Raw genomic sequence first — 25,532 nt, forward strand, 5'->3', positions numbered from 1 at the left:
TCTCTGCTGCAGTCTTTGACTCTCTAATGACACTTAACACTGCTGCTTTCAGGTGTTGGTGTTGGCACAGCAGGCAAACCACCTAAACCTATCCTACCAGGTAACAATGACCAATGTCTGCCTTTAAAATCTTGTTAATCCTCATCTCTAATTCTCAGAATGAATGGACTATTTATTGAGTTGATCTCACACATTTTGTCGCCACTAAATCAACTTTAAATACATTGACCATATACAGGGTCAATGTATTGTTTGGGAATGCGTAATGTTAACTTTATGTTTCCCAAAAGCTCCTGATCTCCTGAAATTGCAACCTCCATGTGCTATCAAGCAAAATGAATAATTAATTAATGAAAGTACATTAAAGTATACTGTAGAGACTGAATGGCTGCCAGCTAATTTCTGTACTGGTGTTTTATTGATTTCACCTGTGTGGATCACCTCAGTAGTTCTTTCTGAAACGTCACAGTACAGGAAGACACACTAACACTCTAATATACATCAATTGTCATCATTTTAGATTCAAAACATCCGAATTATGTCATCAATACCCTTGTAATTGTCCTATTCAATGTTACGCCTTCAGACACCGGACTGTATTTATCTTACCATGCACATTGTTACTAGACGGTTCATGCCTGAATCGATTAAACCAGCAGTCAATATATATGTATTTACCTGTGATGGACATGAGACCAAGTCCAAGGTGTTTTTGTTGGATTTCATTTAGTCGAATTCAGTCAGTCAAATGTTTAGGCAAATCTAATGATGCCCAAGAGGGACTTTTTTTTTTTTTATTATCCTTAGTAGCGCAACCATAAATGACAGCAAACTGCAGTAGAGACTCTCACACTAAGCTGAAATGAAACAAGTGCATATAAATTAGGTAAATAACACAGTATCTACTGCGTTTTGCTGTCATTTATGGTTGCACAGCGGAACAGAGGAGAGACAGTGAACCAGGTGAAGCACTCAAGTTCAAGACGGCTACACTCGTTAAGTTACTGAAAGTACAATTAAAGCTTTGTGAGTAAAGAGCCAAGAAGAGTAATTTATTAATGTAATCTGTGCAAAAGATGGACAGACTCCAAATGATGAAAGATATTGCCCTAAAGATAAACGATAGAGCATAATAGTAAGTAAGTAAGGTTTATTTATATAGCACCTTTCACAGACACCAGTAACAAAGTACTTCACAGGCACACAAAAAAACAATAAATAAATAAATCAAAGATAAACAACAAATAAAACACACAGGAGAAAAAACAATAGATGTTTTTCTATTGTCAAACAATATATATCGTCATATCACACAGCCGCTTGCCATGGAACCTTCTATATAAGACACATTGAATTATAAAAAATATACAATATGAGGAAAATAAATGTTAAAACATTAAACACATATCATGTGTTTTTCATTTTCATCAAAATCAAGGCAGAGTGTAACAGAGGGGGACAGATTTACAACAGTATATGTGGCCTTTATAATATTCTGAATGAAAACAACAAACTAACTAAGTACCTAAAATCTGTATCACATTAAAGGTGCAGTGTGTAAGATTTAGTGGTATCTAGTGGTGAGGTTGCAGATTGCAATCAAATGAATACCCCTCCAACCACCCCACCCCTCCCCTTCCAAGCATGTAGGAGAACCTATGGTGGCCGAAAGGCAACTTGGTGGGCTCCGTGGAAAAGGACCTGCTCCCTATGTAGATATAAAGGGCTCATTCTAAGGTGATTTTCAGGTGATCATACTCTAATTAAAACATACTCATAAATATTATTTTCCATGTCTGTCAGGTGTATTCTGCTAGATGCCACTAAATTCTACGCACTGCACCTTTAAGCAGAACCTGAAGATAAAGCCATTGAATTGGCCTTTTCTCCCCCCATTTTTAATGAATATAATGTCTAACTGTCTATGTTGTTTCAAGAAACAACAGGAAGATGTGGTCTGTAGAGGATACAACCAGTACAGACCAGAATAAACACACTTTTATTCCTCATGATAAAGAGGAATCTTCTTAACACCTCCCTCTAACGCTTTGACTCCACAGCTGCTGGAACAGGTTTTGTTCTAGGCAGAGGTGGATAATCCCTACAGTGGACCCTATGGAGGCATGTTCCCTTTATTCTCACTTAAACATTATAGACTTGTTAATCAGAGTGACTGTTCTGTTCTGCTTCTATTGTTTCTGTGCTTTAGTTCCTTATGGTGCTGGTGTCGTCCCTGGAACTGGACCCGGAACGCTGCCTGGAGCAAAACCTTTGAAACCTCCAGGTGTGTGTACATGCAAGCAAAAGCCAAACCCAACTAGTCATTTATTGGACAAAGTTTGAAGTGTTATCTTTAAATATACTTACTTGTAAAAGTGATTGTTATACACATACTGTGACAGACATACAGAGAACACTTGGAAAAAAGGAAAAAAAGTATATTTTTTATAATTTGTATTTGTGCTTTAAACAAACCACTCCACAGTTCATCCAAAGAATGATTTCTTATTGCATGGCTAATTTGGGGAGGATTTTTTTTTTTTTTTTTTTTTTTTGCTCATTTGTGTCTGTAAGCTCACACATCGTTATTTTGTGTCCTTTCGTAGGTGTGGGTGGAGCAGGAATCCCACTGGCAGCAGGAGGTCAGAACTAAACTACATTTCTATTACCTATTACCGTGATTGTATTTAACAAGTAACATTACACATTTTTTGTGAACCCCAGAAACACTTAAGTCAGGTATCAGTCGACAAAGACATACAAAGTATGAAATATAATCAAATTCCTTTCTTAAGAAAAAAAAAAAGATTAAATTATTTTTGTCATGACAAGATTCGTTTTATTGTTTTATTACAAATAAAACAATAAACATACATAAACATAAACATACACATACACACTGTGGGAGGTTACAGTAGGTAACCTGCCAGACAATAATGCTACCTTTTTCTGTCATTATGATTCAGGGGGATACAGTCCATATCATCATGGATATGGACAGGGTATGTATGAGAAGAGAGGAAGCTAACAGCACTAATACACAATGTTTCCCCCAACTTAAAAAAACAAAAAAACAAACAAAAAAAAACATCCTGCCCAGTGCACAAAGTGACAGTTGGTCAGGAGATGCCATCGCAATGCGCTTCCTGTGCAGGAAACTGGCCAACATGCTGATAAGTCTGTATGGAGTGTAGTATCAGGGAGGAGAAGCCGGCTGGATACTTTGTCCAAGGAAAGTAGCTGGTGTTTTAGAGGAAGCAATTTTTACACGAACACTCATTCCATCCAATCCCACACAGGACAACTGTAGGTATACCATTTAAGAGTCTTTGTTGCCACATCTAAGACAATTTTCTTCCTGTTGTGACAGGTGGATTGACATATCCTGGTGCGGCTGGACTGGGAGGTGCTGGTGCCGGAGCTAAACCACCCAAACCAGGTAGACCTGCTGCTGTCAGAGCACATGAAAGCGCACTAAACTTGTGTGCTGTGTTGTGAACTTGAGTCTTGTTTCGCTGATTACCCCCTTCAATAATGTGATAATATGAAGTTCCCCTGATGTTTCCCCTTCATCCACAGTGAGGTTAGAAGTCAAGGTCACAAACAGAACAGCACTCTTAAAGCTTGTAGAGCTTGAGTGGGGTAAATGATGGCAAACGCTGTATGTGAAAACCCAGATTTTCTCAATATTTCACCCTTGACATGTGAGGCAGCTGGAGTCACAAGATCACGTCAGAATCCGTCTTGTCAGGCTTCAAGTTATGCGCTTTTGTTCAAACCAATCAGTGTCCTGTGATGATTCTCACGTGATCTCGTGAGTCCAGCTGCCTCGCAAGGTAAGACGGTAATAAACGATGATAGACAGATGGTTCATCCAATCACCTACCAAGTATTTCTTTGTGCCTGCCCTTTACCAAACAGTTTCCAAGGACGACTTCTCAGCTGGTTTTGTGTAACAAACCATCTGGCGTGTCAGGTTAATTCCACCCTGCCTTCCCTGCTTAATATCACCACAGCTGGATTTTCAGTACTGTATTTTATAAACAGTTTTTGGCTTTATAGTCTTAATTATGTATCAGTCAAGCGCTTTTTTGGGAACATTTTCCTTTAACTGTGACAGAGAACCTGCTGAAGAAATAACTGAAATGTGTTATTATCAATAGATCCTTTTCAGTATTAATGTAACAGTACAGTATTTTGTCCCAGAGACTGAGATGTCATTGGGTTCACTGTGTATATTGGTGGAGATACTGTAGTTTAACATTGGCTCTACAAAAAACTGATGATTTTACATAATCCAGTGCCTCTAAAGATCCCTCCGGTATTACAGTACCGTTAGGAGTTTGGAAATGGAGCAAGTCAACAACAACAATGATTCCCGATGGAGACTGATTACCGTTAGTAATACTGTGTACAACATCAAAGTGTGACTGTTTCAAGATAACACAAATCTCTGGAGAGTCCTGCCCTGAAACAGCAGAACTCTGCCAGAGGAAGTGTGGATGAGGTTATTACAGTGACTTCAGCTGAGCCACTGGCCGCATGTCACAGCTATAGACACATAAAGCTGGTTGTAAGTCGTGCTTACTGTACAATAAATTATTATATTACACTCTGACAGATTGGTTTATCTGTTTTTCATGTGAACAGGCTACGGCAGTCTTGGAGTTGGCGGTGGATTTCAGCCAGGTGAGGACCATTGTTCAATATTTTCCACTTTATCAAAGACGCCTCAAAAAAACAAAACAAAGACATAATGGTGGGTAAATATGGCACGACATATCACATTTACACTTTGTGCAGTGCAGCTTCTGCTTCTGCTCCTGCCCCTCCTCTTCCTCTTCCTCTCCCTGTCAGTGAGGGATGAGTGTAATCGCACAGCAGCAGCCTCCCATCACAGCTCCACAGATACTGGACAGGCTAGTCCTTGAAACCCGTGGCCCTAATCCTCCTCCCAATGGCCTGAGAAATATTTGTCCGTGTGAAATGCTTCCACAGATGATTTAATGACTTTTCCTCATTTGCAAGGGCAGTAGAGAGACTTTTGCCAAATGAGTGATTATTAGCTTCTTGAAATGTAGGTCAAGTTGACATATTCACTGTATTCACTGCAAGTTATTTCCGGGTCGTTCATTCACATTTACAGTTTTCCTCATTTGAGCTGGTTTTTGGACAACACTGATTCTGTTGAAAGATATATATATTGTCAGTTTATACACTGATATTTTCACTCTTTGGATTTTAATTTTAAAGGTGCGGCTCCTGTGGTTCCCGGTTATGGAGGAGGTTACCCCCAACAGTACTACCCAGGTACTAGCACTGCTTCCTGTGTATTTCTGTCTGCACAAAGAATATGTATAGACTTTCACTTAACCAGCATTTAGTCACATTTTGTCAGCTGGTGGCTTTCTGACAGATAGATCCAGTAGACAGCATACTGTATATTTGTGTTAGGTGGTGAACAGTGTTGAGACCTTTGAGGACCGTTGGTTGTGTCATAAATCAGGACCAGAATAAAACAGACAACAGAATAGAGCCATTTATCTCAGGGAGGTGGAGGCTGTAACAGGATGGTGTGTGTGTGTGTGGCTGCTTAGTAGACGAGTTAGAGATCTGTTTCTCGCAAGAAAAAACAGACAAAAATACAAAAACACAAGCTAGCTGTGGTTTGAACACTATAAATATGACAAAGTTTTGATTTGTGTTGCATGGGAAATACTTAATGCTTTAATCATCACAGTGTTTATCTCAGTATAAATATTAATGAGTTCTTCAAACATTTTTTTTTTTCTGTTACTGGAAGCCAAACATTAGCTCCAAGCAGATCCAAGTCTGCCTCCACATAGCCACGTATTTAGACCACAGATGATTCTTTAACTTTTCATCCTTGTTTCTGGATCAGGACGCGGATTAATTCTCACCTGCCAGCAGCAAGGTAACACAGCTGCACAGATGAAAATGACAGGCAAACTGACCCGCTGCTTCCTTTTTAGAGATGAGAGCATAAAGAAAAGAGAGAGCAAGTTTCATTTTCCCCAATTTATTACGATTCTTCACATCCAAAAAAAAGTTTGTGGCTTGTTAGCCCGTGTTTTTGAGTTAAGTTATGTTGATGCCTTCTCACTCTCCTTCCCTTTATGCCAAACACTTTCATCTAAATACAACACAACTCCAGCTTCTGCAAACGTTGTGGGTTTTCCATGTGATCTCCCTGTCAAGATACTGTATATATCACTTGTGTTGCTGATATACACTGGGAAGATTTCAACTGCAAATCATCTCAGATTAAATTTGAAAAGTCCTGACGTTTTGTGATAATATATCTAAATTTTATCATGAATGCACATAGAATTATTAGAGAAATGCTTTGCTTGATTTCTAAAGATGAAGCAAGCAAACAGGGCTTTTCATTTTTAACATAATCTCATTTTATTTCTAATTTTTCACACTCAACTTGTGAATTCACATGGGAGGTTGACTTTTGGATGATTTTTTCTCCTCTGAGCACCTCATTACAGAGAGATTAATTGGATTACTTTAGACAGTGCATCAAATTGATGTAATCTTTTCTCCCATTTACAAAATAAATCTTGAGAACGTTAGGCTTATTTTAACTGCTTTATTAGGCAAAATTCACAAGTACTTTCTGAAATGTAAACTAAGAATGTGTGTTTATATGTTTTAAATACAAAACGCAGACAGGAGAACACTTTCTGTCTAAATCTGACCACCTAAATACACAAAAGACATTTCTGGATCAAACAGCTCAACACCAGAGTTAAGAGCCTCCCATGCGATTTACTCTAATGTCAACAGTTTTTCCTCACTATATCCTGGCCAGGAAAAATATATCAAACACTGTGACAGATCAAAAGTGGTTTCATCTTAGCAGTCGTCTAAGTGCACCATCTCGTTTGTCTTTCCCTGTGTCTGTTGTCTAGGTGGATATGTACCAGCCCCACTGACTCCTCAACAAGGTACCAGACATCCACCATCCTCACATCTCTCCACACACACACACACACACACACACACACACACACACACACACACACACACACCACATAAAGAAGGGATAAGTGGTTTCAGTGATGAAAATGTCTCCCTACACCTCAGCTCATTTTCCAATTTCCCTCTCTGCTCGTTGGCAGAGGATGGCAACATGTCAGATTATCTGGATGAGATTGGGAGAGGGTGCAGTGCGGCGTCTGTACTGTGTGTGCTCGTCAGTGCAGATGGCACAGCACAACTAGTATGTGAACACATGATAATCTGCGTTTTCCTTGAATGTCAGAGATTACTGCTGGTGGGATTATTTCAAGGAAACTCGTCTGGTTTCTTTTACAGTTACTGGTTTCTTCTGTAGTGTTTGAGACATCGGCAGCCTTCAAGGGCACCTGTAAATCTAAAGATAATAGATTGTTACACAGATGGGAGTTTGCAAAATCCCTTTGCCAAATGAATGAGAGAGGTCGCACAAAGCCTCAAAATAGTTCAGTTAGTATTTGTGAAGTTGAACCAATGATTCCCTTAAAGGATAAGGCAACATATGTCAAAAAGCCACACCGTTGTACTGGGTGAACATGTTCCTTCACCTTAAAGATTAAAGTAGTTTATTTAAAAATGACTCCATAGACTAATAACAGTGATCATGTTTTCAGTCTCAGGAGAGTAGTTCCTTGTACTGCAGACGCCACTGAGCATGTGCGGGATTGTGGCTCCGTTTACAGAGTTTTGCTAGCTTGTTGTGCTACATATCACAACCTCTTGACTTTGTGCTACATTGTACATTGTAAATAACTCTAGTATGTAAATTTTATCACTGTTATTACTCTTTGGAGCCGTTGCTAATCAAATTAACGTACCTAAAACTCTTTGTGGTGATGAAACATGTCACCCTGTGCAGCAGTGTGACTCATTGTTGTTGGTTTGGCTCTGCATATGAGATTTGTTGACAATTAGAAAAATATAGAAAGCCGCCAGCCTTACCCTTTTAAGTTGGAAACTGGTGAACTAATCTGGTTCTGCTCCAGTAACTGTGATTTAGACTTGACGTTATTGGCTCGTAAGATTTTTGTGTGAGGCTGTGAGATTTACAGCCTTTTCTATAACTGTCAGAGCGCAACCACCATGGTGTGGCAATTCAACTTTACATCCCTGACGGCCCTCGACTTGACGTCAAGTTTTTTCTTCTCTCTTATTTCAATCTAGTTGACAGCTGTGAAGTTCCCAAACATATGACAAAATATTTTAACCAAAGGGTTACAATGTTTACTAGCTTTCTCTCAAGTTTTCAAACTCCATCTGCTGAGTGAGACCAAATGCTACTGAAAGAAATAGTAAATTGACCTTAAGTTATGATTTCCAACATCAAGAATGAATGCTCAAATTGATGATGTTCTCCTTTACATCCACATATATACACAGTGAGTTTTGCCAACATGTTGTTTGACCTTGTTCTGACCTTCAGGTGTTAATTTGATAGCACATAATCAACAGGTAAATGTCATTACGCAGTAATATACACACATGGAATTCAGTGTGTGTGTGTTAGGAAGATTTTGACGGGACAAACTTCAGCTCAATCCATCAGTAGCCATCTCTTTATCATACATCATTGACCTTATTAACAGTCTTGCACATCCGCTGCTCTGTACCTGCTACCTTTGTCGATAAATCCATCTGTTATTTCATTCACAACAGCTGTGAATATCAATAAGTCTCCAGTCATCAGCGTACAAGAGCATCTCTGAGAGGCTGGTGGTACTGTGTAGTCGCTGAATTGGATGCTGTGGTCAAACACCACACGTCCACTAGTTGTAAACTTCACTCAGCCATGCAGGGAGAGGAAGGAGACATCTTGTGGAACAGCAGAAGATTATTTTCGGTTAAAGTAAATAGCTCATATTGGTTGTTGTTGTTGTTTTGCAGCCAAAGCAGCCAAGTACGGTCCATTGCAGGGCTTCCTTGGAGGTGCAGGAGGGGTCCCCAGAGGTAAAACACTTACAAACACACATACAAACTGAGTTCAAGCTTATAATATATATATAAAAGCCTGCTACAGCAAAACATTGTTGAAATACTGGCTATTTATTTATGAATCCAGGCAGTTCTTGTGTAAGATACAAACAGTATCTTGTGAGAAATACTTAATGCTGAAGAAAGACTAAACTCTTCTTCTTGTGGTTTTTGCTGCAGGTGGAGTCGCAGGATGCCAGGGAAAATACTGTGGGAGGAGGAAGTAGAGGATCACTTGAGATCTAGTGTGACCTCAAGAAACCATGGTGCTACTGCATGATCTAGAATGTACATTTTATATGCAAACAAATCCCCATTAGACAACATGTAAAGACTTTTTTTTATTACTTGCTTGACTTCAACGTCTGTTTTTATACAAACCCACCGACCCAGAATTTTGTACACGTTCTCACGTGACGTTTATTATTGATAGTGCCTTTAGTCATTACTGTTAATCGGCTTTAACTCCCCCTTACTGCACCAGCCTACTTAAAATTCAAAGTGTGTGTCACCATGTGTTGCTTGTTGTTGTGCATAAATGTGTGTTGTGTGTTATGTGTGTGTGTGTGTGTGTGTGTGTGTGTGTGTGTGTGTGTGGTTTGCGCATGTGGTTGTACTGTTGTGCAAAAGACTGTCTGAACCATCAGCTGCCAATGTGACCTTTGAATGATTTCCCTCTTTCTTTAATCCTAAAGCAAGGTGACTTGTCCTCACACTGTCTCGCCTCACTGTGCAGAGCTTTGTCACCTCTCTGACCCATAAGATGGGTTTTGGGTTGGTCAAGGCCCGTCCGAAAACGGACGAAATCTGGCCAATCTCAGCATCGTCTCTGGCTCTCCGTCTTCTCTGCTGCTATTTTTAGGCCTGCTGGGTATAAAGCAGCGGGATTCGAGGCTGCGGCCAACCCATCTGCTTTCAGTAACTTTGCTGATTCTAGTTGCTATGCAGTTCAGTTTTCTCAGCATTTTTTTTTTTTATGGTGCCAAACGTGCGATTTATGAAGAGCAACCTCTGTTCGGAGGTATGGTAGCTGAAGACAATCAAAAAGTGAATCAGTATAGGAGGTTTCAAAACAATGTTGCCATTTTTTGCTTTTAGCTCCAAGTAGATTAGATATCATTCATATACATTATGTATGTGTGAATGTCTAATTATGTGTCACTGTCTTAAAATGCTTTAAGTCAAATGTTTAGTCTTATTTCAGCAGTTATTAACTTTTATGTAACTTGTCATTACATGATTATTCAAGCTATTTTTTTTGCACCCTGCTTTGACTCATAGCTTTATTGTTATCAGGAATGTGTGAACATACAACAAGAACAATCCTTTGCTTTTGCATTTATTCACTGTAATACAGTAATACAATTGTAATACAGAATAGGTTTGATGGGTGATGTGTTTAGTTCTGTGTGAGACATAAACTCCCCTGTTGTTCTTCATTTACTTGAGCTGCTTTTAAAAAATAAGGCTTTACCGACCGAAGGTTCATGAGCGCTGTCGCCAAGTGACCCCATCTCTTTCTGTAATTGTGTACTGTATTTTGTACTAATTTGGTGTTAGCTGGCTTCAGTTCCACCACTCTGTGCTGTGTGAGAACTGTGTTTGAGCCCCGCCGGATCAGACCTTGTCTTATGTGCCGTGGGATACTCTTCATCTTTATTTAAAACTGTTTTTATAAGGAGGAACAGTGTGGTTTTGCACTTTTTATAATTTCCACGACAAACATGTGACATCCTGGCATTTTATTTGCTTCATTAAATAACAAAATAAAAAGTGTTAAAGAACTTGTCTCTCTTTTTGTTTTATTGTCTTTATAAGTGCATTCCACTGCAGCAGCAGCAGCTGGTCCTGAAGGTTGATCAAAACCACCTGGTCTGAGGTGTCCTGGTGGATCAGTTTGTTTTAAGGCACATACCACGTAGTCATGATGTCCCGGGACAAAAAAATATAAATCAGAGACCAACAGATTTTGTGAAATATTTGGTTAAATTCTCCTAACTTACTGAAAACATCCCCACAGATAAGGGTGGACAGTTTTCCTCAGTATGGTGACTGTCTAAACTCTGCTCGTGTTGTGCCAGCTGGAAATAATGAAGTCATGCTGCCGTTCTCTGGAGATCTCCTGGGAGAGCCACTGACCCATGATCCACATCCTGTAGACGTTAGATTACACTGTTGTTCCTTCAGCAGGAGCCGTAGTCCTGCAGTGTCCCACTTCAGAAGAACTAGAGTCACTGTGGAGTCAGTCTAATATGTTTCAGAGCTGGTATACAGACAGTATATCTCAGTGAAAATAAGAAACCGCTTTAGCTTTACCACAAGAATATTTGAACTCAGTCACACCTGATGAGATGTTTGTTGTTTGATATCATTTATTTAAAGTTTCCTGAAAAGAACAATACAGTCATTTGGTACTAATTATAGAGAAAATAGAGAAAAAGTTTTGAGACTTTAGTCAGAATTTACTTAGTTGTTTTGAATTTTAAAGTATCTGCTGGGCTCCAGAGGAAGAAATGTTTCATTTAAACCCAAGTAAATATATATATTGATTACTGATATATTACTGGAAACAGAAGTCTCCATATATGTAAAGCTGGCCTGTTGTGGACTCAACTATTTTCAGATTTTACACTTAAGCTGACATCTTATCTGCTGTCAGTACATACATACCTGTACTGTACCAAGTGACACTTCAACTGCTTTCAGTGCACACAGTGAACTGTCTCCAGCACAAACACTTCAACTGCAATTTCAACTGTTTTAACTACTTACTGGTCAACTGACATCTGCTTTCATCTTTTACTCTTCAAGTAACATTTCAACTTCTTTCATCTCTTCAACTGACATTTCAACTGCTTTCACCTCTTAGTCTTCAAGTAACATTTCAACTGCTTTCATCTCTTCAACTGACATTTCAACTGCTTTCATCTCTTACTCTTCAAGTAACATTTCAACTTCTTTCATCTTTTACTCTTCAACTGACATTTCATCTGCTTTCATCTCTTACTCTTCAAGTAACATTTCAACTTCTTTCATCTCTTCAACTGACATTTCAACTGCTTTCACCTCTTAGTCTTCAAGTAACATTTCAACTGCTTTCATCTCTTACTCTTCAAGTAACATTTCAACTGCTTTCATCTTTTACTCTTCAACTGACATTTCAACTGCTTTCATCTCTTCAACTGACATTTCAACTGCTTTCATTTCTTACTCTTCAAGTAACATTTCAACCGCTTTCATCTTTTACTCTTCAACTGACATTTCAACTGCTTTCATCTCTTCAACTGACATTTCATCTGCTTTCATCTCTTACTCTTCAAGTAACATTTCAACTTCTTTCATCTCTTCAACTGACATTTCAACTGCTTTCACCTCTTAGTCTTCAAGTAACATTTCAACCGCTTTCATCTTTTACTCTTCAACTGACATTTCAACTGCTTTCACCTCCTAGTCTTCAAGTTACATTTCAACTGCTTTCATCTCTTCAAAAAACATTTCAACTACTTTCATCTCTTAGTCTTCAAGTAACATTTCAACTGCTTTCATCTCTTACTCTTCAAGAAACATTTCAACTACTTTCACCTCTTACTCTTCAAGTAACATCTCAACTGCTTTCATTGCTTACTCTCCAACTAACATTTTGTCCCCCCAATGTGAGTTCACAGCTTCCACTTCAAGTGACATTTCAACTTCTTTCATCAAGTATTCTCTAATGAAAATTCAGCAGACTTCAGCATTTTCACTTCAACTCCTTTCACTTTAACAGACTTTTTAAACCTGTTCAGTGCTTCAACTGTTCATAAGCAAAGAATCAACATTTTAAAACATTTTCTGCATCACTCTTCTTCAGAACATGTAGCCTCTTCTAATTATTTATTTAATTTTAGGCCAGTAGAGCACTGTCTCTAAATACCGATGCCAAATTACACAACTATTTTAGGGAAACAATTAGGGAAATTGCAGTCATAGGAAGGACCGAGATAGTACAGCTACCTTACAGGAATATTAGAGTAGTATGTTAATTGTTATGTTTTCACAAAAGATAAGAAAGTAACAAAAAAATGAATCACTAACTAAATAAAAATAAATAAATAGTTATTTTTGTCATTTTTAAACCCACAGTGATCTTTACTGCATTGCACTGCCTTCCTCCTGACCCCTCCTCCCCGCCCCTCCTGCATCAATTAACCAGGGAGTGTTCCTGGTTGGCCAACCCGAGTCTTCCTCTTCCCGGCTGAGCAGCTTCATTGGCCGGCAGCTCTCTTGAATGAAGCGCCGCAGAAACGTGCAGGCAGCAGGCAGGAGGAAGTTGTGTGGGCCGCCGCAGGGAGCGACCGACGCACAGCAACACGACCGCCGGGCGGGCTACGGTGGGTGGTCGGACACCGGTTATCTGTCGACCGAAGGCGGCTGGCTCTCTCCCCGGAGCTCGGTGTCGGAGAGTGAATGAGGTTGATGCTGCTCTGCTGCACCTGGAAGGACGAACGCATGGGAGAGGAGGAAGGTAAAGGAGCTGCGGGGCTGCGGGTTGTTTACAGCCGCCGGGCTGCATGCGGCGGCGGGGCGGGAGATGCAGAGACGGCAGCGCATCCTCTGGTGCTCTAAAGATGCTCCACCGAAAAACAAGATGCTTTACATTGTTTTCTCTGCCGTGGGTGTGATTTCTCGCTAGTTAATAACAAATAACGGTGTAACATTGGTTTATCTGCAGGGAGCGTCAGGCTACATATTGTGCTGCATCTGAAGCCATGTTTTCTCTCCGGGTTGATGCACCCATCATGTTGGCATGTAGTCACCCCCAGGTCATGCACACTGTTCATTTGCAGGATATTCAAACACGTTTTTGCTTATAAACATTTAATTATAATGAAGATAATGAAGGATTGCACCACTTATAAGGAGCAGCTGGAAGTTAAAGACTAACATAACAAAGCTGTACTTAGATAAATAACATATCTGAGACATTTAATTGACAAAATCCACATCCAGTAGATCAAAGATTAAAATGCATCCTTATCTCTCTTCATCAGTCTCCTTGTGTGTGACTGTTCTAGATTTAATAATTGAAATCAATACATTATAGCAGATTTTTAACTCATTTTCATTTGCTAAAAGTGATATTAAATGGAAAAATCACTCTAGATTATTGGTCGCCAACCTAGGACCCACACAGTGTGTTGAATAATGATGAATAGAAGGGCTGCAGCTAACCATTATTTTCACTGTTGATTAATCTGTTGATTATTATTAGTTGTTTGGTCGATAAAATGTTAGAAAATGCAAATTTTCCAGAGACCAAGATGATGTCCTCAAATGTCTTGTTTTGTCCACAACCCGAAGATATTCAGTTTAATGTCATAGAGACTAAAGAAACCAGAAAATACTCACATTTGAGAAGCTTGTATCAGAGAATTTGGACATTTTTTTTCCTAAAAAATGACTCAACACTATAAGAAATTATTCTAATAAAACAAGGAAATAAATCAGTCTCTGGTTCAACTGGTGACAACATGTAACTGATGATGAAAGATGCAGCGAGACATAGTTTTGTTTTAATGGTAATGGTTTGTCTAACACACTCTACCTCACTGTGAGTGTGTTGGTTAATGTTTGTATTAAGATGTGACGTCATGGCCGTTTCTATGAGAAACTGTTTGATTATCCTACTTCGTACCGGAGCTGTCAGTCAGGTTCAGTGAACTTAACAATAGAGCTTTTATGTGATGACTCACTTTGCATTACAGTGCGTTTAATTCATCTGGAGGAAGATCGGCTGCAAGTCACTGTGTGAGGAATGAGTGGGGGGGGTTGGAGGGGTCATGTTCTCCTGTGATTGCACAGGTCTTACAGTGATGTATGTGTATGAATGCAGGTCTGTTTGTTTGCCTTTACTGAGGCACTTGTGTCCCTTCTGAGACCTTTGCAGACTGCAGAGATCAAAAGGACAAAGGCTCCATGATAAAGAGATGAGGTGAAAAATATTCATTAATAAGGAGGTGAAAGGAGAAGACATGGAAGACATTAGCACACACCAATCCTGCCCTCCGAGCCAAGACGATCAATAAAACTACTACAGCAGAGCTGCTCGCTCAGGCTTTACAGAAATGAGCCGACCACAGAAAACCTCCGCCATGACACTTCAAATATAGAGACCGATGAATAATTGAAGCTACAATGATAAGTTCTCCTCCAGAGGTGAAATGATTAGTTTTTAATCAATTAGTCGATTGACACAAAATTAATCAGCAACTATTTTGATAAACAAATAATTAGTCATTTTTTAAGCAAAAATACAAAAATACAAAAAATGTTATAAAATGTGATGATTGAATGTGTTTCATTATAGTAAACTGAACATCTTTGGGTTTTGAACAGTTGGTCGGACAAAACAAAACATCATCATCATCATCTTTGACATTTTTCATTATTTTCTGACACTTCGTAGACCAAACGATTAATCGATTAATCAGAAAAATAAATGGCAGGTTAATTGATAATACAATTAATAGTAAGTAGCAGCCTTAATTACTGCACCAATTTTAAACCAAGTCTCATGTTAATAGCTTCAGTCTTAACACTATTTACATGTTTAAGTAACAGCTGTAGAGCTGCAACAAGGCTATTATTAGGCGATTTAGGCGATCAGTTGATTGACATTTTCTCTGATTTTTCAAGCAAATGTGCCAAAGATTTGATGCTTCCAGCCCCTCAAATGTGAAGTTTTACAGCTTTTACTTGTCTTATATTGTAATAAATTAAATATTTTTCAGTTTTAGACTGTTTGTCGGACAAAACTTGATATTGGAAGCTGGGGTGGACAAATAATTAGCAGATTAATTGATAATTAAAATAATCTTCACCTAAGACCCTTAATAACTGCTTTATGTTGAAAAGGTGACATCATGGATATATTGTTGGCTTTCAGATGTTGTTCCTGGTGATATTTTTGAGTGTGCTGCATGTTCAGGATCTCAGACAACTTGCCGACATTTCGAGGACATGAGGAAGCAGCAGAAATCATCCGCAGCCTCTCGTTCCTCTTACAGATTACAGTCCTGCTAATGTCAGACTGCAGCTGTGTGATCATTTGCATACAGAAACAGGATCACCAGGGATGAAATGCATTTCACTGGCCACCATGTTTACATTTGTTACTTTGCATCTCGGTGCTCTGATGCGTTCCTGCCTCCTGCTCAGGATGTGAAAGGGCGTGTGATGGGTTCTTAGGCAAATTAACTGTATCATAATGTACCATAATATGTTTGTTGCTGCTGCCACCTCATCATTTCCAGAGAGCAGATTTACATCAGCAGCAAACACACAAACACACACTGCTGCTCGCTCTTTAATGCACGGCAGAATAAACTGTCCCAACTCTGCCAAATTGCTTTTTTCCTGAAATTCTAATCATGACTAACATTTTTGTCATAAGATAATTGGTGGGGGGGGGATTGTGGTTTATGGCTAATGACGGTTATCTCATGGAAATGATGGTTATCAAGTCAACAGAGAAACTTTTGAAAAACAAAATGTATTTTTTCCTGGTAAGAATCTATTTTAATGTGTGTACTGTACTGTGTACGGCACTTCTGAGCATCATTGTAAAAGGAATTAAAGAGAAGAATGTGTTTGTTTGACTGATAGATGTGTCACTATTCACGCAGGCTTCCTCCTGTTTAAAAAAATTTGGATTTTCCAGTGAATCCAGAAGAAGCGTTTTTCAAAAATGCTCTGAAGAAGGCTCTGTGCTGAAGTGTGTAAGCCTTTTACTAATGTGATGTGAGCCAAATAAACAAGTGAAATGTTAGTATTCTGTCCTCCTTGACTAGGAAATTTAAATTTTTAATATTTTTGGAAATGCCTACTGAGAATCCCATTGTTGATTGTAACCTTCCTCTCCAATTCAGAATCCAGAAGAGGCATCTGATATTTTTTTGTAGTTTGTGGTACTGAGTGTGGTTTGCTTTGCCCAAAAACAGTTGAAAATTACAACCTATTGCCAAAAATGACGGACTATTAAAACCTTCTACTCCTTATTTTGAGTAGAAGTTTTTGTAATGATGAATAGAGAAACAGTTTGACTCAATGAGCTAAAACTATGTTAACAGTATGATTCTCACCTCATCCAATGACAAATAATCAGTTTTATTTATGTAGCACCAAATCATAACAAAAGTTATCTCAGGGCACTTTTCACATTGGGCAGGTCTAGACTGTACTCTTTAATTTACCCAACAATTCCCCCATGAGCAGCACTTGGTGACAGCAGCAAGGACAAACTCCCCTTTAATGGGAAGAAACCTCAAGCAGAACTGGACTCTAGGTGGGCGGCCATCTGCCTTGACCGGTTGAGTTGAGAGAGAAAGAACGAGGGAGGGGGAGAGAGACACAGAGAAGCACAACAACAATAATAACAATAACAACGATAATAATAATAATAGAAATATGTCTAATAATAATAATAACAGGACCATGGCACCACGGCGTCCCTGCAGACATGGTCCTCGCCGTCCATAACAGGGGTTCAGAGTCTCTCATCCTTTGAGATGAGAAAGCACAAAAACTCCGGGGAAGAAGCCAAGTTAGTAACATGCATTAGTGGTACATGAATGCTTACAGATGGAGAGGAGGAGGAGGAGGAGATAGGAGCTCAGTGCATCATGGGAAGTCCCCTGGCAGTCTATATCAGCATAACTAAAGGCCGGTCCAAGGCGAGCCTGGCCGGCCCTAATTATGTGTAAATAAGACTAAATAAGTTATGTTTCCATTATTCAAGTAAATATTATGTTACCGAACTCTGAAAACGTCAGACTGCCTCCATTAAATACTGTGATACGACAGATCAATTGGTAACATCCCTGCTGAGTAATACTCATTAAAATTGTCTGTCGGCCATCTGTGGACACTAACAAGTGAGGAACAGTTCACAGTTGCTTGTGTTCAGTTTGAATGTTGATGATGAAGGATTTCAGAGACTCTGCAGGTTGTGTGTTACATATCTGATGTTCTCTTGAGCTTCAGGATTATTAACCAGCGGAGGTGATTTGCATTGAAGGCGCATGCAAACACACGTCAGCAATTACATCTCATCCAAAGGACTGTAATTGATATTCATGCATGATGAAGTGTAAAACCTGTTCTTTGACGTCTGTCTTTAATGTGTTGCTGTTGTTTCGTCACAGCTGGAGGAAGCTTGCCCGTCTGTGCGGGATGCAAACAGAGGATCTACGATGAGCAGTACCTTCAGGCCCTCAACACTGACTGGCACACCGTTTGCTTCAGGTACTCTTTCATCACAAACAGACCAGCCTCAACACGTAGACATGAACCTCATGAGTAGGACGATGACGATGGAGCGAGAAGTAGAACACAGTTAGGCCCGAACCCACAACAGATTTCGTACTTTGGATCCAGTTCAGATTTGAGATGTGTGAGTGGAGCAGGGTGGACATGTTGAGGCCAAACAGGAGATTGATTCAGTGTAATTTGTAAACATGTTGCATTACTCAACTCTTGTGACTCATCCTTACAACCTGCAAACGTTATGACGGAGCGAACTTCCTTGTTGAAGTGGATGAATGAAAACAATTTAAATTTGTTTTTTCTATTTTAATTTGATTTTGGATTAGAAGTACTTGTTTGCATGATATATAAAATAGCACAACCGGTTGTTACCATCACATGCAAGTTTTTGACATATAAAACCAAAAGAATTAAGAAAAAAAACAAGAAAACAAACCAAAAAAAACATATCCTGTATACTCTTACACATCAATTTGTATGCCCGTATTTAAATTTGAATGTTATCAGCAGCAATTTTGGTAATGAATTCGTTGTTGTTGTCATTTTTCCAACAAAAATAAGAAACATTTGTCGGCTAAGACAAGCAGTGTGCAGATTCAAACAGACTCTGGTGAGTAATAACAGGCAATTTTTCACTGTTTGATGATTATTGATTAAGAAAAATTTAAACAGATAGCTGTATTCAACCCTTTTTTTCCTTAATGTCTCCCTGTGCTTCTGTCAAAATGTCCCTGAAATACTGAGCGACAAGAAAGACGTAGTAAGTGTGAGCATATTAGTGCACATGTTTGCACCTCAGTCTTTAAGTTCTCTTCTATTCAGCGAGCACAAGAAACATGAGAAAACGTTCTGCCACCTTCTTTTCCATCTTGTGAGAAAATATGCTTTAATAGTTTGCGTGTTTGCTTACGTCTTTGAGTCTTTGGTATTCGTTCCGTTCGTTGGCGGCCTTGAGAGAGGAAGAGCTTGAACATCAGATAGAGTTTGTGATTTATTTTGTGCTGCAGCTTTCTGATGTTTTCGATGCTTCCTTGATAGCAACAGAAACAGCAGGACGTCGTTTCTGTGCTTCTTTCAGGCCTGAAAAATTTCTGTTTTGATGCGTTAAAAAGACACACACACACATACAATGGTTTTACTTTCCAATGATTTCGTTTGAAGAGAATAAGCAGGTTTAAGTTTCAATCTTATGGGCTTTTCACACTTGAAAGTCTGCTACAAGTGCTACATGTGAAACCATTGCAGTGGTTTCACATCACAATTATGTGAGTACACGAAAGAACTTCACATGACATACCTACATGCTGTCATCATCACCTACGTGGGTGCGTCTCCCCATAATCGACATTGACTGATTTGTAGACAGGTGTGTGTCTGACACTGTCTGGCGTGTTGTTAATTTGGCGGGTAAACTTCTATCACTGTTTTTAAATGGAGAAAAATGAATGAACAGATTAATTTTGTTGCCACTATAATAATATTATTATTCTGGCATTACTACCAGCAGCACCTTTGTATACTGCTGCTGCAGTTTATTTATCTTCAGGTTGTGTCGCTCTCCATCCTCTCATATCCTCTCTCTCATCCTCTCTGAAAATACCTGGAAAGTGTCGGCATTTTTCAAGCTGACTTTTAATGTCATTGGACCATATTTCAGTTAAAAACTTGGTCTCCTTCTCTCCTCATGAGCTACTGCGGCTCATTTATCCTTTTTCCAGCTCTGACGATAGCCTGCTGGAACTTCCTGTTATTGGTCCAAAAGTTCGAACCAGCAAAAAAATGTTTTCACCCCAGAAACAAACCGAACCATAGTTCAGTTAGATCCGCACCCAGACCACCTCTTTTCGTTGGACCAATGTTTGGCTGTTCTATCTGGACCGTGGTCTAATGGAAGTTTCACACCTGTAATTTTGGTTTGGATCAAATTAAAAAGTCTGAAAGTCTGGACCCAATGAGGTAGGTGTGAAAAGGCCTTTTAGACAGGTTGTTCTCTACATGAGCTGCACATTCATAAGATCGAGAGCAGCTCTTTTCTGACACGTTAAAACTGAATCAGAGCTGTAGATTGATGTGATCAGAAATCATATTTGCAGAGAGATTGTGTGAATGTGGAGACGGTGAACAAAATGTCTTTTATTTCTTCTCAGATAAATTCTGATAAATTGTGCTGCAGCACGTTGTGTGCGGGCAGTGAGGTTGAACGTGTCGCTTTGTGTGAAAGAAATCTATTCACATTTTTTTAATGTGAACCAGTAATTAGATTTTTTTTTCATAATAAATATAATCATCTGCTTAGCTCATCTGATCTTGGTCGACTAAGACCTGGGAGTTTTTAAGATTTTGGTATGTAGGGATCTGTATTGTTTAGAAATAATTGTGAAACTCTAAAACCAACCAACCAACTATTTTTTCTTCACACTAGCTTGACTGTGATGCAGAAAGCAAATGACACTAAACCAGTTATATGCTGGATAATGGTCATATGTAGTCTGATATATTTAAACATTTTCACACATATTTTGACATTTGACCATGAAGACTCCAGTTCCTCTCATGTATTTAAGCTCATCCGTGGCTGTTTATGTATGCCGCTCACAGCCTGACGGATTTTTAAAAGTTCAAGCATCACTTATACAGTCACTTCATGCACATGAATAAAAAAAGGGACTCAGATGGTCGAGACACACTAATGGCCATCGATCCTTTCAGCTCGCCAATCTGCAATTTGATATTTCCGCCAGCAGCTTCTATGAAGCTGTGAGTGCCGCAACATGCACTTCCTTTATGAATTTTCAGATTGTCAGATAGAATTTAAAAGTACAAAGACTAAAAAAAAAAAGACTTTTTTGGTGGAATTTCATGTATTAAATGAAAACAAATATATTATTGTATGTGTGAAGCTTTCCTTGTTGTTTAGTGGGAGCGTTTTCTCTCTTAGATTTGTTCAGCGTCATGTTTGTTCTTCGCTGTTTGTGTTGTTGTTGTTTTTAGATGATGCCATGACACAGCAGAAAAACAAACTGTATGTCTGATAATCCCCAGTAGTGTTTATTATCTCATTAAACTGAGCTGTGGGAAGCTATTTACTTTGAAAGTGGGACAGTTTTTACAAGACCTGCTCTGTTTATTATTAATAGAACAGAGTTGTTGATGTTGTGGCGTCTTTTGTTACCAAAGATCTTATGTAATATCTCCTCCTCGTCCTCTTCCTCTCCTCTCCTCTTCCTCTCCTCTGTGTCACTCACATCCTTCAGTCGAGCAAACCTTGTTTCTGACAAGCAGGAGATCAAACAACCTCATGTTTAGTTTGTCATTTCAACACTCAAAGCATTCAGACAGAAATCAGCCTGCATTTTGCTCTGTATCCTCACTGACTGTGTGTGTTGTCTTATTGAAAAAACGCTACAATTTAAATATGCAGTCAATCATTTTTAATGTGTCTTTGCACAAATAGACCATAGTTTATCAGTGAAATGCAATGTGTTGTTAGTTGGTGCTAAACTTTGTCTGTTACCTCATTGGCTGTTTAGGTTTCAGGCTAAATATATAGGCTTAATTCATCTTGGTGTGCTTTGCCTTTCGAGTTTATTAGAGCTGAAACGATTAGTTGATTATTTAGATAAATGATTAATCGTTTCAGTGGTTTTTCATGTGAGTATTTGCTGCCTGTCTTTGTTTTATATCACAGTTCTTTCACTTTGTGTTTGGACTGTTGGTTGGACAAAGAGACATTTAATAACATCACCCAGACAGATGAAGGAAAATGTGGTTTCCAACATTTCTGACATTTTATAGACTAAACAAATTGATTATTTGGAAAAAGGTCTAGATTTTGTATTTATTTTTTTTACATCACAAATGAGTGACATTTAGGAGCTTCATACTCTAGCAACAATAGCCTGCGTTTCACAGTTTGTTCATTGTGCCTCGTCTTGTTTGTCAGTTTATAGAGGATGAGTCTGAAAGGTTGACTTCAGTGTGTAGTCACAGTACGACGAGTGTCGCTTCACCTCACCTGAGTTGTTTTTAGTTGCTGAAGGTTTGTAGAATTGAGTAGCTTTGTGTAGATGCTAAACATTGCTACATTTAGCATCACGTCTTATCTCTTAAAGTCTCTGAAAGCAATAATTAGTTAGTTAACAAGCTTGAAATTAGATTTTTAAAAAGCTGCTGTTCCTGATTGTACCTTTACAATAATTTGTCTCTTTTAAATATCTCTGTACAGCAGCAGATCCTGAAGTGATGTCAGGTCAGATATAATCAGGTCTTTTATATCATTTTGACCAGCTGAGTTTCCTCTTGACTCACTGCATTCAGGTAGAGAGTGTCCACGTCACTCTTCCTTTCACTGTGTTTCCATCGAGCTGGTTGGCAGGTTGGCCGTCGCTGTGTGGAAAACTCACCGCTCAGTGTGTCATTAATGATTTCCTCCAGCAGGATGTCTGAATGGGAAACCTGAGAAGTTTATCTGGGCACAAGCAGAGCCCACAATGGTTTTTGTGTGTGTGTGTGTGTGATGAGAGCACAGATAGGGAGCTGCATCTGGCTGCCTCACTGTGGATAAAGGGTTGTAGTTGGTCTCAGCAGGGTGTCTTTTTTTTTTTTTTTTACTTTGTGCAGTTTTGCAGTTTTCTCTTCTGAGTGTGTTCATATGTGTCAACTCGTTTCACACTTTCTGTGTGTTTGCATATTTATGCACTTTGTACTTTGACTGAAAACAAAGGCGCTGCTTTGCATTTCTCTGTGGCTGCACCATTAGTAGGTGTGATGTCTGTGCAGCGGATTCAAACCTGAATGTTGTGCTGCTCCTTTGAGGTGTCAGATATCAGCCCGCAGCTTCTACCCACCACGTAGTGACACACATATCAAACTGTTGAATTAATGGTAAAGCCATGTGAGTTACTAAGTCTGTTAAAAGAGAGTTTTCATCTCCTAGAAATCCTCATTCTGCGAAGCAAACTGTGTTTCTGGAATTTAGAGGAAATCTTTTTCCGACCCAGATCCAAATCCTCAGGAGGAGCAGGATTGTCATGGAAAAGGAGGATTTAAGATGGCTTCGCTAGTCAGACAAGACTCCTGTGGAAAATTTACTGGTGCGACTGGGAAATGGAGCTTAAACCCAAGCAAAAAATGTGGATGGATGAGACGGTCCAACTACAGGGCCCAGCGCAATGGTGCGTTACTGGAGTGAAAAGGAAGTGGAGATGAGAGGAGAGGATGAGAATACAAAGTGAAAGTGTACAGAGTTATTTGGAGACTGTAGGGAGTCCCTTGGGTGGAGGAAAAAAAACATCTCAGAAAATAGCAGCAGCTTCTGCAGGTTTCATGGGAAAATGCAGCAGGGCTGCAAACTGTTTTCACATTAACTGTTTTTCCTGACTTCTGTTTGTCCATGAGCTAAACTGTACAGAATGCAAAGCTCAAGGGAAACTTGCACTGTGTTGTCTTTATTAGGAATGTAGCCATATGGCTTATTTATTGCCAGAACTGAATTACCAACTTGGTTTTTATTGATCTGTTGCATCACTTTATGGCTAGACTATGGCAATAAAACTGACTGCAGCACTGCAACTGTAGTTTGTTTATAATAAACAGAAGAGGAACATGGACTAGAAAAATATACTTTACCAATAAAAACTCCAACAATACAGCTGTGAAAGTGTCGGCCAGACATTGTGTTTCTGAACCGGCCGGGCGGAAGTGTAGAGCAGAAACATTTCATAGATGACAGCAGCACCACAGATGGTGACAAAGTTACACAGCAGTAAGAAAAAAACTCAGTCACATAACTGATGAATGATTAATCAGTTATGTGTATGTAACTGATAAAGATTATCTTTATCAATCATGATAACATTGTGCTCACTCTGTTGCAAGAAACACAAGCAGGCAGATGATCTGACGAGTGTTAAACAAACCCTCCTGGTTTACCAAAATGATTTCAATCAGGGGAGACTGAATTAAAGGAGAGGCTTTAAAGAGAATTTAAATGATTGTATTGACATATTGTGCACAACAGGAAAGGTTTAAGAAATATGTGAGTAGTCTTAGACCCCCTGGAAAGCTGAGAAAACTCAGGAGAGACTCAGCAGTTCCGCATTTCTCTGTTTAGGAGCAGCTGAGATTGAAACTAAAATGATAATTGCTGGTCCACCTCAAGTGAGCCTGATCAGGTTAGGCTAACCCATTGTTGCTAACTTCGGGGCTAAACCCCTTCACTTTTGCAGCAGTTGAGGGAACAACAGACATTTTCTTGGTCTTGAGAAGCTGCAGCATTTATTAACTGACACATTGTAGCCTGTACTGTACATTTACTGCCAGATTGACAACTTACTGCCAACCTTTTCCTCTGATGCTTGCGTTCACCATCACTTTTCTGCCACTCGCTCTCTCGCTCAACCACACACACACACACACACACACACACACACACACACACACACACACACACACACACATTACGCACTGCTCTAGTCCTTAACGGAGCTATGCTACTCTTATAACAGTACCTGTCATGTAGCTGTCTTTTGAAGAATGAGGAGAGGGAGGATGACTCAAAACAATTCCACAGTAACGTAGGGTGTTCATTAGTAATCATTAGTCATTAGTAGTCCATTGATGTAAATGATTGTGGGGACTTTTAGTTTATTACCACTGTTGCAGAATGAACGGGGGAAACACTGCAGCTGTAGTAGTTACACAGCTGGAATTACTCTCATCTTTGGACATTTCTAGAGTTTCTGAGTCTGACAGCAACAGGTCCGACTGTAGAAAGAGTTTTTCTCTTCAATCATCAGGAGAGCAGTGACTGCAGGAACACCAGCAGTCAACGTTGTCGTTCCTGACAGTCCGGTTGCCTTTCTGCCACCATTCTTCGTTTTGTCCTCTTTCATTAGTTTTATCTCCTTTCTGTGAACTCCTGCTCAAATAAATATGGTTTACCAGTCAAAAGGAAATCACTCGCAATCATCCTCATAATAGTCCACGGGAAAACCTGTCATTGCATGTTTTTTTAGTTTCCTTACAGTCCAAGTGCGGTGAAAGTCAGCCTCATACATGTAAGCAAACCAGTGCGCGTGGATGAATATGTGGATGGTTCGATTACCTGGCAAACTGCCCCAGATGCAGTTAGCCATAATGCTGCTACAGGCAGCTAGTTCCTGTGTTTACTTTCATTGTCAGACACTTATAATAACAATCTGAGCTTGTCA

General features: G+C 39.3%; 2 protein-coding genes across 22 annotated transcripts in view; both read left to right on the plus strand.

Annotated features, from left to right (window-relative positions):
* The window catches only part of elna (elastin a), a 91,389-nt gene extending 80,587 nt beyond the window's left edge, over nt 1-10,802 (plus strand). For 18 of the 21 annotated variants that reach the window (XM_044353490.1, XM_044353489.1, XM_044353488.1 and 15 more), the window contains 10 exons: nt 53-100; nt 2,210-2,284; nt 2,607-2,642; nt 2,967-3,002; nt 3,371-3,439; nt 4,651-4,689; nt 5,254-5,310; nt 6,942-6,977; nt 8,932-8,994; nt 9,199-10,802. In XM_044353490.1, coding sequence (XP_044209425.1) covers nt 53-100; nt 2,210-2,284; nt 2,607-2,642; nt 2,967-3,002; nt 3,371-3,439; nt 4,651-4,689; nt 5,254-5,310; nt 6,942-6,977; nt 8,932-8,994; nt 9,199-9,245 — 506 coding nt within the window. In that variant the 3' untranslated portion in view covers nt 9,246-10,802. The remainder of the gene's footprint in view (nt 1-52; nt 101-2,209; nt 2,285-2,606; nt 2,643-2,966; nt 3,003-3,370; nt 3,440-4,650; nt 4,690-5,253; nt 5,311-6,941; nt 6,978-8,931; nt 8,995-9,198) is intronic. The other 3 variants (XM_044353493.1, XM_044353495.1, XM_044353486.1) reach the window with 2 other exon arrangements.
* A 2,450-nt stretch (nt 10,803-13,252) lies between these two features.
* limk1a (LIM domain kinase 1a) overlaps nt 13,253-25,532 on the plus strand; it is a 57,237-nt gene continuing 44,957 nt past the window's right edge. Inside the window, exons 1-2 of the mRNA XM_044354127.1 lie at nt 13,253-13,522; nt 18,201-18,300. Coding sequence (XP_044210062.1) covers nt 13,465-13,522; nt 18,201-18,300 — 158 coding nt within the window. The 5' untranslated portion in view covers nt 13,253-13,464. The remainder of the gene's footprint in view (nt 13,523-18,200; nt 18,301-25,532) is intronic.

The sequence above is a fragment of the Thunnus albacares genome, chromosome 6 (genome assembly GCF_914725855.1).
Source record: "Thunnus albacares chromosome 6, fThuAlb1.1, whole genome shotgun sequence".
Taxonomy (NCBI): Eukaryota; Metazoa; Chordata; class Actinopteri; order Scombriformes; family Scombridae; genus Thunnus; species Thunnus albacares.